This window comes from Bombus terrestris, chromosome 2 (assembly GCF_910591885.1).
Source record: "Bombus terrestris chromosome 2, iyBomTerr1.2, whole genome shotgun sequence".
Classification (NCBI taxonomy): Eukaryota; Metazoa; Arthropoda; class Insecta; order Hymenoptera; family Apidae; genus Bombus; species Bombus terrestris.
In genome coordinates, this window is record NC_063270.1 from 19,090,065 (window position 1) to 19,104,286 (window position 14,222).

A 14,222-nucleotide genomic window follows, 5' to 3' on the forward strand; every position below is an offset into this window, starting at 1 on the left:
GTTCATAGGGCAAGTTTCATAGCTCCACCTACGATACAAAATATTTTACCGATATGCGTAATACAAATTTCATTGGAGAGTAATAAATGAAATAAATAACAATTAACTGTTTGAATATCGATAGGCAAAGAATTAATGTAAAATGTACAGTACAATTATAAATAAAAGAAATGTTTTTAATCGAATTACTCGCAGAGAAAATAAACTGAAAGATAAAATATAATTTACCTAGATAATGCTGCAGTTATGAGCCACGTGTATCGTTAAATTTTCTCCCTCGAATCTGTTCTTGCCTCGTTCGAAAATTCAATTTACGTTCCGTTGTAATCGCAGCTTCAACGCCGTGTCTGCTTTCATTTATACATTCCCGTTTTCAGTGGATAAAATTCCGCTTGTTTCAACTATCATTGGTTTAAATATCGTCTATTATGCTCGTAGTCATATCGTCTACACGGTAACATGAATCCACGAGATACAGACAGCTGTTTACTTTTAATTAACGGGCAAGTTTATAGCAGTTTCGAAAAACCGCCCCACGCGAATATTTTTCCTCCTTTCATTCGTTATCTCTCATAATGTATCATTCCATCTAGCCAGTCAATTACGAAACCGTGGTTATCTGCTCCTTTATAATAAGCTGGTTGCTCGTTATAGGGCATTAATCTTCCTGTATACCAAACAGTGGTACAATGGATGATAGTGGCAGGGATTAGAGAGACTATATTTTATATATCCATCGGCGTCCTTCTGTTTGCGTAGCTAGTAGCTTCAGGCAAAAAACAAATCTCAGTTAAATGAAATTTTTATCGTATACCGATTATCGTTAGCTTTGTAGCAAGAAATCCAGAAACGTATTTTTTCTTTAATTTTACATTTAAAAATGTATCGAGGATCGTTATCCATTTTGAAGTAGTATGCAGAAAATATTTTTCCCTCGAGATTAACCTTTTCAACAAAGTGTAGTACTCTTTTCGGCAAATTTAATCAATACGATTTGCAAAGCCAACTAAAATCTATTTATCGCAAAAGTTTATTTAAGGTGAATCTCACCTCTTGAAAAAGAAATACCGTGATTTTCTCCACTCTTCTTCTCATTTTTTCTTCCAAAGAATAAAATCGCACTGCGACGATTCGGTTGACTCGTACTTTGTATCATTTACGTTCCACAATCGCAGCTTCGAACAATGTTTCGATTATTAAAGCGTTAAATAACACTTACAATGTTTAAATTTTTAATGTTGAAGAATTCGGGCCAAGAATATTGTGAAATAATACTAATTCGTTAATACTGATTTAATCTCCATGTGTATTAACGTATTGATAAAAGTTTAATTCGGTGTGCAATATTTCAACAGATAATTAGTAATTTTCGACTACGTATTTATTAGTCGGAAATAAGTTGAATGAAATTGAACGTAAAATATTTATGCGAACGTTAAAATGTCGAAATATAAATATAAAACGAACAAACACGTATTCTATAGATCGATCGTACGCCCAATACGTGCCAAGGTTTTTGCTTTCCCAAAACCAAAACGATCCTTTTCGAGCCATGTCTTCTCGCTTCCTAGCGCTTCTACTCGGAAATGTATACGAGTCGCAGAACGACATTCTCTTCTGCGCGTAAATTCCTGCAAGGAACAGTATGCATCACGATAAAGGAAAAGAAAAAGCAAGGTCTTTTGCGTTTGTTGTCGGCACAACGAGACGACTCGATGGAAAAAACCATACACTTTCACAGATTTTTTTCTATTCGATGTTCGTATGTACTCGTAATAGAGTAACCGTTTGCCATATTATCGATACGATATTATCAAACTAAATTAAGACCGTCGACGGTATTTTTTGCACGAAGGCTACTCTGTGTAAAAAAATATTTTTTACCAAATAACTGCAACGAATGCTTGCAACAAGTGTTGCGAACTTCCGATATCGTAAACGTGGGTTGCAACGTACGTTTCCCGTGACGTATCGTACGGCTGACATTGTCGAACGAAATTGACCGAACGAATCAACCTTTAGCGTGGATTTACGTAATAGTTATTTTAAAAGTTGCTTGAAATCGATGCTTTATAGATTGCTCTTTCAATTATCGAAATCTCTCGATACGATTGCAGCTTTGCAATTTTACGGTTAAAAGCTTCTCAAGAGCTTACGTTTGGAAATAAAAAATGACAAGCATTATTGTCGATCAAACAAACACTTGAAATGACATTTTTTTCAATCATTCTACGTTAAATGGGTTTCGAGATTGAATCTTGCAAAATCTAACATTTGTAAATTAAACATTTTCCAAATTACGATATTAAATTTAACTTTCCGGAATTTGAAGTGCCAATTTAATTCCTCAGAAATGAAAGATGCCAATTCAAAGTAGCGAATCCATAAGATTTAAGGGCTTCCATCTTCCTCTTCCTCTTCCTCTTCCTTTTCTTCTTACTTCTTCTCGCGTTATTTCCCGTCGACGTGATTCGTCATCGATGAATCACTTACATAACTTCCACCCACTCGATCGGCCATCCTAAACCGACCCTAGAAACTCTATGCTACAAAATAACGAAAGACGACTTCGAGAGCAACTTGCTGAAAATGAACAGAATAAACTAGTTCGTCCCCTGAATTCCGAAAAGAGCAGGAAAAAAGATACGCGCAACGAAGAAGCCTCGTTTGTCTTTCGAGGAGGGTTCGAATAGGTGCGTGGGCAGAATAGCAAGAGGGCCGTAGAAGTTTCCTAGAAGGTACGAATTGCCTCTTGTGAATAACGAGGCAAAAATATTGCTCAGACGATTCTGGCAACATTGTTACAAGATTTTAATTATGCCTATCTTGTTACAGCACACCATGTGTGTACGGCCCTACTACAGATCCTCAACATTATTTCCGCTCGTTTGTATATTTTGTCTTCTTAGAATTCTTTAAGCGAAGAATTCGTTCGAAAGAATTTAATATTTATCGATCAAATAGAACGTATCGTTGATAAAACTTAAAGTGTATTGCATATAAACTAACTTTAATAATATAAGAATTTATATTATCATACCCTTCATCCTTCAAGATATTCGATTAATCTTAACGAAACTTCGCATGTCGATATTAAATAGTTACGAGGTTAAAATAGAACATGGATATCTATTTTTCCAACCTTAAATGACGAGAGAAGCAAAAAAGAAGGAAAGCGAGAGGAAAGAAAGCGTAGGCGATTCGCATCAACAAGGACGTACCTATAACAGGGAAATTCGATGTCATGTCCTAATTGGCGTTTATAGTACACAAGGGTACCATGCCTCACCTCTTCTTATATCGTCCTCTATAATGGATCGCGAGAAATCGGAGAATTATTAGACGTCGAGAAGCCTTCCTTCCTTTCGTATCCCTTTATCGTTCATTTACTTCACAAATTTCTGAACTTTTTCACAATCAAGTTTCGTTTACGATCGATATCGCTTATTATCAAGAATTAAAGTAATATCGATAACAGATCGGAAATCTTCTAAACAAAAAGTCTTATACCTACTACACCTAACCTTCCTTTCCTTTTCTCGACTCATTGTCAACAGTATAGTAAGTTCAAGATAGGCAACTTCAAGGTTTTTTTGTAACCTTTTCGTTGAATTTTACCAGGCATGATCGTTGATCACTGCGAGAAATTTTTATAATGTTCGTTACGTTATAAATAAAGAGAAACCATGCTTCTAGAAGTGGAAGACGAGACACGTGATTTTATAACGATATATAAAAAGGATTTCCCATCGAAGAAAGCTGGTAGACCAAAGGAATACAGGCCACAACCCGAGTACCCTTCGCCTTTGAATAATTTAAATGGCCCTTACAGGAAGTGTTTGAACACACAACGACAAAATGATGCTCTTACCTTAAACGAACAAACCGAGGATCCTCAACATGCTTTAAACAGAGTAAACAAGTAACAATATTTGGTATTAACAATTATTATACGAGCAATGCCTCGTAATAAATATTTTTGTACGATTTTGTTACAATGTTGGATTATAATTGAAAAGCGTTAAATTCTTTTAACGTAGCTTATTGTGCAGTTAAAGTACATCGCATGGATTTTCAAAGCATACTTTAAACATGTAACAGTGTTGATATAACTTTTAAATATTTAGATTCGCAAGAAATATCCGCATTTAAAAGAATTTCTTTCCGAAGTTGTACCAGATGAGGATCTAATCGAAAGAGAGGAGAACCAACTTAAACAAACTGTGTATCAAATGGATTATTCGAAAGGTTTTATTTTAAAAACGAAACTACAATTTCATTTACATTCATATTTTAAAATGAAAATTTGATAACATTAGGAGATTATTCACCTCGTGCAAAAACATATGGAAAATGGAAAGACATTCGTTTAGCGGAAGACTGGATCATATCGGAAACGACTCAAAGGAACTCCTACAGAAACCCATGGAAAATTGCAACGGAAGACTTGATACGGCTAAAGAAAGCAAAGAAACCTCCGGACAATTTAGTACCCAATAGAAAAGAAAGAGAAATTCTTCGTATAAGGTAAGAAGGCAAGACTGCGACAGTTCTGTTGCTATAGATAAATATTACTTATCCACTAGTAAATTCGTAGTAAATCCAATAAGGATTAAAATATCACGAGCAACGATTATCATCATTTGTCTTTTATAAAACTTTCGTACTTATACTTACTTACTTATACGTAATTTTATAGTAAAAAGAAAAAAAAAAAAAGTAAGTATCCGTCATTAATTCTATTGGTTGTTACAATTTATTCTTTCTAGAACTGGTGATTCCGAATACGATGCAACGATAGCTGCTACCGGAAATCGAGTAGTAAAAGAATGCTTGTTTGGTCCACCGTTACCAATTGAGCCACAAATATACACTAAAGGACCCGACAGTCCACCGTCTGAATGCTCGGAAATTCTGGCAGACAAGAAATTTGTACTTCCTTCTAACATAATCTAATCTTTTGCCTGATCTTTCCATTATCTACCATTTTCACCAGAAGAAAATTATCTTCGGTAGTCACTTATTAAAATTAAAGATAAGCTATTGGTGAAGGATTACGTTAATTAAATCATCAGACACGAATCATTACAAAACACAACCCATGTTGTTTTGCTTGTACATAGCCACTTTACAAATATATTATTTCCTATTTTCACTCGACTTAATTATTAATTTACAATAGTTCACATTCACGCTGAACACACAGTATCATATTTCACGTAAATCTTTCTCACATTACACTCGTACAAGTTATTTACAATTCTGTCCTACTTTAACACCATTTAACAAAATATTTATGTACGAAGGTGAAACATTTCATCTCTTTTTATTTTAATTTCTTTACGTCTGTAAAAAAAAAAAGGTGCTGTATCTTAATATGTGTTTCATTACATATTAAATGAAATTAATTATCATTATTTCCCCTTTTAAAAACTAACATTTGAACTTTCGAAAAATACCATTTTAATAATATATAAGAGATATATTATACAGGAAAAAGTAAATAATAACCTAAATATTGCAGAATTATTACGATAATGTTATATTTATCTGCACATATACGTGGAAATAAAACAATTTTTTCAAAGTTTCGAATGTAAAGTCAATCATAAATGTAAAGCCGAATTAATTTTTTAATAAATTTTCAATGATTCCAACCATTCAGATAAATTACACGTTACATAGCCTCCCTTGTTCAGCCAAAACAGTTAACATTTCAAGATTAAACATGTTATTTACATAAGCCACTGCAAAAAATATGAGTAACTTCTTATAATATATTCTTAACAGTTAACTATATTCCATAAAGCTTTTTATCAGATTAAATTAATTGTACTCGCACGTAAAATTGTACAAAGAGTCTTATCGACGTACACGCTTTTTGTATTTTGTTCATTCATCGTTATAATGGAAGCTATGATTAATTCATTTATAAAATCTAATCTAAAAATAGTACCCAGCACGTAACAATAAATTATATAGCTCAGTCTCTCCATTGAATGTGGCGATATGATCTGTAGAAAAATCTACACGTTTTGAAATTATAAATTTGATATGTAACACTGCAAGCATTTTTTATGTACGCAAAGTACTACCAAATATCTTTCATCAATTTCGTTATATAATGAAAGTTGATCTAATTTTGAATCCAATTTTCCGTTATACCGTGACATAATACTAGTAGCAATAGTATCAACCAAATCTGCGTTAGACTACGCACAAATTAAAAAAATATAAGTAAACCTTTTCGTAGTATATACAGTTTTGATGATTCTTCACAGCATCTTGTTTTCAGAAACTGTTTGCATTATATCTCGCACCAAGTTGATTATTTACAAATTATATTTTTGGAGATTAATGCAAACATATGTAGAATGTCGTCACTAACACATTTATCGTTTTTGACTGATTAATTGTTCACGCATCACCTCAACTTCTAGTTTAAACATTTATTTACATCAAGCAGTTGTTCGAGGTAACAATATCATCTTGAGAAATCATTTCCTGAAGGGGAATACCTTGTTTCTGTAACAAATGTCCAGACTTAAACTTACTTCAAAATTTTTGTACTTCATTCGGAAAAACATTTATATTTACTTCAATGACAATCGTCGATGCCATATTATCTGTGTCGTGATATTGTACACCTACATTTGCTGCTGTTATTGCTATAGTACGAACGGTATTGGTGCTGGTCGAAGTTGTGATGTGCTGGGTAATCATGGCGTTTTCGTTTGCTCTACTGGAACCATTACACTCTTATATGCGTAAAATAATGAATGAGACACTGTGTTTGTTTCGCATAAAAAAATATAATGATAAACAGACATGTGTATATATATATAGAGACTTACTTTCGTTTCTTTACTTGACCGGAATGAAAACGACCGCCTTCGCCACGAATTCTATTCATTGCATGTCGATGACGGGATTCATGCAGGTATTTCTGTAAGGAAATGATAATTTAATGTAAAATTCATGAGCAACGAAACATATAATATGAAATTAACGATAACTAAACATATATTTACAGGTCTTTCTTTAGGTATCTTCCCCTCAGCCTCTAATTTAGCCCGTGCTTGACGACGTTTTAATATACGCCTATATTGCTTAGCATTTACATATAAAGGTTCTTCCTCAAAAACTTCAGCATTTGGCAATGCTACCCTTTGAAATTGCGTTTGTCCGCTATTTCCTGGTACCATCTGAAACATCAGAAACACCACGTATATTTAAGTGTCTCGACGATACCTAGTTCATATTAAACTAACTATATACTTAAATTTTGTGGTAAAGAAACAAAACAAAAAAAAAAAAAAAAGAAAAAAAAGAAAGAAAAAGAAAAAGAAAAAAGAAAAAAGAAATATAGACATTATGCTGTCCTTGTTGCTCCATAATCACTACAAGTCGGTATAATATATAATACACAGACTATGTAAGTGAAAGAGACACTTTAATAGTAATCACCATGAAAACATTTCCTGCCTGAGTCGCTGCTGCTGTAGGACTTGCTAAGGGTTGTACTGGTGTTGTGGTTGCTGCAGTAGTTGTCGGTTGCGACGTCGCTCCAGCAATTTGCATAAGATTCCCATTGATATTAATTACTACCCAAAAAATATAAGATTAGTGTATAAATTTTGCGATTTAACAACTACATTAATCATATACTTTTATACCTGTTGGCTGTGCCTGCTGAACTTGACCCTCTAATTGTACCGGCTGATAAATGTATGTTTGTCCATCTGGAGTTTGAATGATTTGAGGTGTTTGTGGCTGTTGAATTACTATTTGTTGGCCTGTACTAGTTAAACTAGACACAGGAACAACTTGTATTTGTCCATTTGGTGCCGCCATTTGTATAGCTTGTGGCAACATCATTGCTTGACCTCCTTGGCCCATTTGAACGACCTGGACGGTTCCTCCAGCACTACCAACCACAACCGCCTGCCCTTCACCCAGTTGTTCCATTGTAAGTTACTCCTATCGCTAAACAGAAGATATTGACCTTACAACAGGAGAAAGACAGAACACGGTTATATTGGAAAGTAAATTAATAGAAAGCTAAGTATAAATTCTCCGATGGAAAAAGATAGGTTTAATGCGACAAAGATGACTGCATGCATGTATGTACATACATAAAGACAAAATTTGTGTATACACGTGAACTCGTATATACGAAAGTTCCATGAATCATGCAGGGGAACTTTCGTGTTTGTTGTATCAAACTGAAGATAAATAAATGGAATGCGTAGAAAGGTTAGAATCTCGATGATTTCTTTCGTTCTGTCGGGCATAATTTTGTCTCGTACGCATTGATAAAGATCGCCAACGTGGCGAACACATTGAGGTCTAAAGAGCCCACGTGCAGAATGTTAGATACGTAGGAAAGAGAATCGAGGCCAGCCAGCAATCATCACCTTCTGTCGGGCAGAAATCGGTTCCGAAGGATATTGCATCCTGTTCTCGGTGGCATGATTAACGTCGTATTTTCGTGATCCTTAACACGCAGCGAACGTCGACGTACGAAACGAAGACCAAGTCTGCTGGATGGTATTCGGAATGCATGGAACGACGCGAATTTCGGACGAGAAACGCTCGTCTCGACAAACATGGCCGTGCACAAAGACTTTTTCAAGCACAAGAAGACACGGGTTCGCAATTGGAACAAGTCACAAAACGAAAACGCGGTTAATCGTACAACGATGCGCGGTCGTACGCGTACCCCGTTGATGTTTGATAATTTGTGGACTTACATTGGATATTTTCGTGGGCACTTTCCCAATGATTGGTCGGCAAATTGAGGACCAATGGTCGGCGATAGAGAGTCCTCGGCTCTTGTGTATTGGTGGTACTGAACGGGGGGACCTGCCAGTCCGATAGCAGCCCGATGCCAGACCGGTCGATGCCCCTCCGCGCCTCGACGCGCCCAACCAATCTACTGGCTTGACTTATCCCCACCACCTACTTCCCGCGCTCTCATCAAACTTCGCGCGTTCCTAACAGCTCATTTCCCGCTTCCTTTTAAATCGATTTACCGATGTACTATCCGTAGTGATCACTTCTCCACATTTTTATTATTCCCGTATTCATTATTATTCCCGAGTAAAATTTCATAACGAATTACGTAATTCAATCCTACGATATTTAAAAATAAATACTCTATATACTGAATAATTCTGTCCAAAGTCGAAGTTTCTTATTCCTGAAATAGTATTAGAGTAGTAGAATAGTATTCAATGTGTTAAAGGTGGAGCATTTAAATACGAAAAGAAAGTATTTTTATAAATATATTTTACGAAATAATAAATAACCAATATTGACGGTCTTTATCCGTTGATTACAAATTAATTCTTACAATTTTCAATAAACAATTAGCTAATAATGTAACAACTGCGGCTTATACAACGTTTGTTTAATCATCGTTTATTGTTGACTGTAATTAAGTTTATTTAATATGACTTATTATTCACAAAACAATATATAATTACACAATTTATATTGTTTATTTATCATATCGCATATCAATTAATAAGAGATGATAGCGGAGTAATAACTATTATAATTTTAATAAAATATAAAATTAACAAATTTTGATGAACGAAATACATATAAGAAAAGTGGCAATGAGTAAAGAATATAATATTAGTAATAGTACTAATTTATATAAATATCACATGTATATGTTTAAGTTAAGAGCTTCATCTCACTTGAAATTGTACATACTTTTCGCAACACTGTAGCAAATATAAAATAAAAACGAAATACGTACAATATAAAAGAGACAAAGATGTGCATGTTAATTAAAATATACATTTTAATATGAGTAACGAAATATATTCCAGTCGCGTTCGTGAATATTAATTGTTACTGAATCTACATATTAACTACCATGTTTCGTATAATGCCGTTTACGTATATGAAATATTCTTAACGCTGATAGAACGTTAAAAGAAAAGTTAGTTATTCGCTTGTTAAAACTTAATTTTGCAAATTTTAATGCGAAAAATGATAAATTTATAATATATGATTGCGTTTATTAAATTATGACAAAATAGCCCTTTTATATGGTTTCTCGATATACATCTTAGTGGAGATTAATAACAGTGGTTTTATCTTTTTACAGTATCGTATATAAATTATGGAAAAGCACTACCAAATTCAGCTTTTTCATTAAAGACTGGTCGTTTGGAAATATATTAACTTGTAACATCTTAAAACAATTTTGTATATTCAGAAAAACTGTCAAGCCATTTTAACATTTCGTTATTAAGAAGTAGTACCTGAACTTTTGTCTACATTACACCAGATTATAATGCTTCATCAATATTCAAATTCAAGTAAGATAGGATGGAGCTAAAGGTCAAGGGTATAAAAAGTCCCAAATTTATGATCTTCGTATGACAAAGACTCGCACAAACGCTCGTGAGCGAATGGCGACTCTGCAGTCCCTCCCGCTAACGCTCGCTGTCTAAATAACATTATGCGATATTCAACCGACTGTTTACAAACAGGAGATTTAAAATTCGGGGCATTTTACCCGTTGGACGTTTAGCCCCACTCTATTCTAAAATCTGAAGTAAATTCAGATTAACTTATCGATAATTGATTTTGGAAAGATGTATGATGTTTTTAGTGTTGTGTAGTACAATGATTTCACTCAAGCAAGATGTAACCCTGCTGAGGAAATGCCAAAAGATCACGATAAAAAAGGAACTACTAAATCTTCCTTGTGTTCAACATTAACATCTTCTAATGCTGTCACAGCCTTATGGAGCATTTCTGTTATCTATAAATAAAAGCATATATAAAAATTAATAAATATTTAAATAATATAATGTTACGTTGCATATAATATATGTTTACCAGTCCATGATCTTCAGCATCAAGAGGTTCTGCTGCCAATATTTTTTCTGGGGCAGGAACATCTTTGAGTAAGCAAGATGTACTATCAGGTACTTTAATACCTCCAGCTTCTATACGTTTAGAATATGCACGCGATCTATCCATATATTCGTGCTGTTCTAAGTTATGTGAATCTAGTGCTCCAACATCTATCACATTACTGAAATTAAATATATCAACATAATAAATTGATCTTTATTATGATATTCTACCAAATAACTATAAAGAAAAAAAAAAAAAAAGGCAACATAAACATAAGGACTAAGAAAGGCAGAAACAAACACTCACGCAGCTGTTTCATGTAAAATTCTATTTAATGCACTTTGTTCATCTGTTTTTTTGGGTGCTGAACTTGCGTATTGGTTAACATAATCATCACTGAAAGGAAAAGAAATGAAAAAGCTTGAACAACTTTTATCTATATCATATATAAATATACATATATATATATACATATACAAAAAACACACCTGTGTACTCTAGGTATATTTGTGTTATTACTGACAGGATCTACCAACAAATGTGTCCTTTCATTTGCTTCCCCACTCTACAAAGATAAACAGATAAATTATATGTTTTAATTAATTTAAATTCTAGTCTTTGAATTTTATTTCAATTTTATAAATGTGAATCATATAAGAGTATAATATACATTTTGACTATTTCAGTGTTATATACGTAATCCGAATAAGTGAAATTGCGATAAAAGTTTATATGTATCCTTTAACATATTTAATGTTATACGATAAATTGAGCTTCCAAAACATCCCACTTGACTAAAATAATTTAATTTATTACCTGCGGGTCGCTGTCTTCTTTGCAAAAACTGTAACAACATCCCATACTTATAAATGAATTTTTAACACTTTATAACCAGTGACGTATTGCTACAACGTATTATTTTTAATCTTCATTCCTGTATACAATCAAATGAATCAGCTCTGGACGTGCCGATACTGCGCTTCAATCACTGTCCAGAAATGCAATATACTGCGAGAAGAGTGACAACTAAAGTGATTTATTGAGATGGATTTATGACTAAAAGAAACTGGCCAATTATACAAAGTGCAACGTGTGACAATCTTTTTAAACCAGATACGAAAACGCTAACAAAAAGGATATGGACATGCGAGATACACACCTTCCTCTGGTGGGATTTATAACGTACTAAATCGAATAACATAACCTTAAATATTCACAAGATAACGAGTGTACGAATTTATCGTATTACGTTGCTGTTTGAATTATTATCCATCAAAATATCAGACTTATCTTCTTACTATATAATATCATATAAGTTCTATATACAGATTTATACATGTATGTCATTCAACAAAATAGTATACTAAAATAGAAAAGGAAATGATCTTTCAACTTTCTATATAAATAATACATATTCATTTCCAATTTTTTCTTAGACATTAATAAAAACCGTTGAATTATATTTTTCTAAATTAGTAATATAATGATAATACTATATATATCTTTAAATCTTATAAAATTGGTATTGTAACTGGTAACTGAATAGTATTAAGGAAATTTTAATTAAAAAATACATCTACATCATGGCAAGTATCAAGGTGTGTTCATTTTTACATTTTAATTCATTGATGTATCGTATATATGTATTTAAATATAATAATATCTTTAATACGTAGTTTTATTTCCAGGAATTACCAGAATTAGAAGTCTTTAAAACAGTATTATTCCACTGTATGGTGATAATAGCCTTACCTGTATTTTCATTTTTTGCTAGCAAGATTTTTATTTTTGATGGTATGGAAGCAAACAATGCTATTAGAATGTTTAACTTTTTTACATACATTTAAAAAATTATATTTTGTTGATTATATCTAATAAAATTATATATATTAATTTAATATTTAGGAAAAGTATTCAAGAATAATATAGTTTAACATAAACATGAATAGTAAATAATTTTTGAGAATATTTGAGAATATTTTTTGCATATTTTTAAATCTAATAGCCAATATTTTATACCTTTTATGTACAAACTTTATGAATTGAAATGTTACATATACATAAATTACTTAATACAGTACATCACAATATATACTTTTGATTATTACGTTAGTATATACCCATGATATACACATATTTACGAATATAATTTTGACATTGTATCAATATTTTAAACAAATTTTTATACATTTTAGGATTATTGGGGCTCGATCAGGTGCCAAGCAACGTGTATTCAGCTGGAGTTGCGATCCTTGTCTTACACGTAGCTTTGGGCGCTTTTATATATCGCGCATACTTCGATGATCAATCGAAGACACAGACGAAACGAGACTAATCATTTTTTTTTTTTTTTTTTGTATTTGAAACACATATATGATTAAGTACACTTTTTTGATAACACATTTATTCGCGTATAGTCATTGGAAAAAAAAAACATGTTACATTGTATTGCGTTACATTCTGCAATTGCATACTTTTTTGTTAATGTTTCGATATTTTTCTCCTATTTCTTTTTTTTTTCTTTTTTTTTTTTTTTGTTTAATGATGTGAAATTGCATGAAGGACGAATATAACTGTACTTGTACCAATTAATGAAACGTAATTATTAAATAAAAAGAAGCAGTGACATTCCCACACAATATTTGCATATTGTACAGCACAAAAACTTTACAATATACATATATCTATATGGAATATAATTCCATTACATATATTTTGCTTTTACATTTGAGAAAGATGTAGTAGTAGTTTGTAGTAGATTAGTTTATAATTTCTAGTGCCTCAATAAATCACATCAGATGCATAAATTAATCGTAGTGCACTTTACCGATCACAGTACTAGATTAGGGGCGAATTTATAATCCTTTGTAGTATTTAGGCTGATAATTTCGAAATAGCTACTTAAAAAGATACAAATACGAATTTTTAGAAAGGGGAATAAAATACAGAAGATTATTACAAAATTTCAGTACAAATCCGCCCCTAATAACACTAAATAGTAGTGTCATGTATTTTATTTCTACCTTTAAGGAGGAATAAATAACAAAACAAATCGTGATCAATATACAATGCAACACAATATACCACTGATTCCCTTCTAGTACCAATGAACAGTACCGTTGCAACAACTATAAAAAAAAAAGATATTTATCGAATTAATTAGAACACAATTTGAAAGGCAAAATATTTTACTTTTATGAAAAACTATGAATTATGTACAATATACCTAACTATAATTTCATTTCTCGTAATTTCATGTCATCAAAGCTTTGACAATGTTGAAATATCATAAAATATACACGATTCAAGTTAGCAGCCCTTTCAAACATACAAAGCTG

The 14,222-nt window shown here is 32.4% G+C and overlaps 4 protein-coding genes across 8 annotated transcripts; 2 read left to right on the forward strand and 2 right to left on the reverse strand.

The window, feature by feature from the left end:
- Window positions 1-3,686: 3,686 nt before the first annotated feature.
- LOC105667122 lies at window positions 3,687-5,346 on the forward strand. Its single transcript, XM_048411313.1, has 4 exons — window positions 3,687-3,914; window positions 4,128-4,248; window positions 4,320-4,527; window positions 4,770-5,346. The coding sequence occupies exons 1-4, from the start codon at window positions 3,687-3,689 to the stop codon at window positions 4,954-4,956; spliced, it is 744 nt and encodes a 247-aa protein (XP_048267270.1). The 3' UTR covers window positions 4,957-5,346.
- On the reverse strand, window positions 5,083-8,908 carry LOC100646334 (nuclear transcription factor Y subunit alpha). 4 transcript variants are annotated; one of them, XM_012320418.3, is made up of 7 exons: window positions 8,754-8,908; window positions 7,677-7,986; window positions 7,486-7,604; window positions 7,032-7,205; window positions 6,855-6,946; window positions 6,598-6,742; window positions 5,083-6,525 (listed from the first exon to the last, which is right to left on the reverse strand). In XM_012320418.3, the coding sequence occupies exons 2-7, from the start codon at window positions 7,966-7,968 to the stop codon at window positions 6,454-6,456; spliced, it is 894 nt and encodes a 297-aa protein (XP_012175808.1). In that variant the 5' UTR covers window positions 7,969-7,986; window positions 8,754-8,908; the 3' UTR covers window positions 5,083-6,453. The 4 variants fall into 4 exon arrangements, with proteins under 4 accessions (XP_012175808.1, XP_012175807.1, XP_012175806.1 ...); XM_012320417.3 differs by having other exon boundaries at window positions 6,598-6,739; window positions 7,468-7,604; XM_012320416.3 differs by having other exon boundaries at window positions 7,468-7,604.
- A 366-nt stretch (window positions 8,909-9,274) lies between these two features.
- LOC100646649 (ragulator complex protein LAMTOR1) lies at window positions 9,275-11,844 on the reverse strand. Its single transcript, XM_003394031.4, has 5 exons — window positions 11,701-11,844; window positions 11,373-11,449; window positions 11,191-11,280; window positions 10,864-11,062; window positions 9,275-10,786 (listed from the first exon to the last, which is right to left on the reverse strand). Exons 1-5 carry the CDS (start codon window positions 11,743-11,745, stop codon window positions 10,697-10,699), a joined length of 501 nt encoding a protein of 166 aa, XP_003394079.1. The 5' UTR covers window positions 11,746-11,844; the 3' UTR covers window positions 9,275-10,696.
- A 236-nt stretch (window positions 11,845-12,080) lies between these two features.
- LOC100646770 (vacuolar ATPase assembly integral membrane protein VMA21 homolog) lies at window positions 12,081-13,691 on the forward strand. 2 transcript variants are annotated; one of them, XM_048410972.1, is made up of 4 exons: window positions 12,081-12,222; window positions 12,321-12,482; window positions 12,573-12,678; window positions 13,080-13,691. In XM_048410972.1, exons 2-4 carry the CDS (start codon window positions 12,468-12,470, stop codon window positions 13,217-13,219), a joined length of 261 nt encoding a protein of 86 aa, XP_048266929.1. In that variant the 5' UTR covers window positions 12,081-12,222; window positions 12,321-12,467; the 3' UTR covers window positions 13,220-13,691. The 2 variants fall into 2 exon arrangements, with proteins under 2 accessions (XP_048266929.1, XP_003394080.1); XM_003394032.4 differs by lacking the exon at window positions 12,081-12,222 and having other exon boundaries at window positions 12,280-12,482.
- Window positions 13,692-14,222: the final 531 nt, after the last annotated feature.

Bases quoted from the DNA above. Each gene is read 5' to 3' on its own strand.
- LOC105667122 (XM_048411313.1), top strand. From the start codon at position 3,687: ATGCTTCTAGAAGTGGAAGACGAGACACGTGATTTTATAACGATATAT. The intron at 3,915-4,127 runs GTAAACAAGTAA...TTAAATATTTAG, and splicing joins CTCAACATGCTTTAAACAGA to ATTCGCAAGAAATATCCGCA. The intron at 4,249-4,319 runs GTTTTATTTTAA...TGATAACATTAG, and splicing joins TCAAATGGATTATTCGAAAG to GAGATTATTCACCTCGTGCA.
- LOC100646334 (XM_012320416.3), bottom strand. From the start codon at position 7,968: ATGGAACAACTGGGTGAAGGGCAGGCGGTTGTGGTTGGTAGTGCTGGA. The intron at 6,743-6,854 runs GTAAGTCTCTAT...TAATGGTTCCAG, and splicing joins GGTCAAGTAAAGAAACGAAA to TAGAGCAAACGAAAACGCCA. The intron at 6,526-6,597 runs GTAAATATAAAT...CATTTGTTACAG, and splicing joins CATCGACGATTGTCATTGAA to AAACAAGGTATTCCCCTTCA.
- LOC100646649 (XM_003394031.4), bottom strand. From the start codon at position 11,745: ATGGGATGTTGTTACAGTTTTTGCAAAGAAGACAGCGACCCGCAG. The intron at 11,450-11,700 runs GTAATAAATTAA...TTATCTTTGTAG, and splicing joins AAGAAGACAGCGACCCGCAG to AGTGGGGAAGCAAATGAAAG. The intron at 11,063-11,190 runs GTGAGTGTTTGT...ATTTAATTTCAG, and splicing joins ATTTTACATGAAACAGCTGC to TAATGTGATAGATGTTGGAG.
- LOC100646770 (XM_048410972.1), top strand. The intron at 12,679-13,079 runs GTATGGAAGCAA...TATACATTTTAG, and splicing joins CAAGATTTTTATTTTTGATG to GATTATTGGGGCTCGATCAG.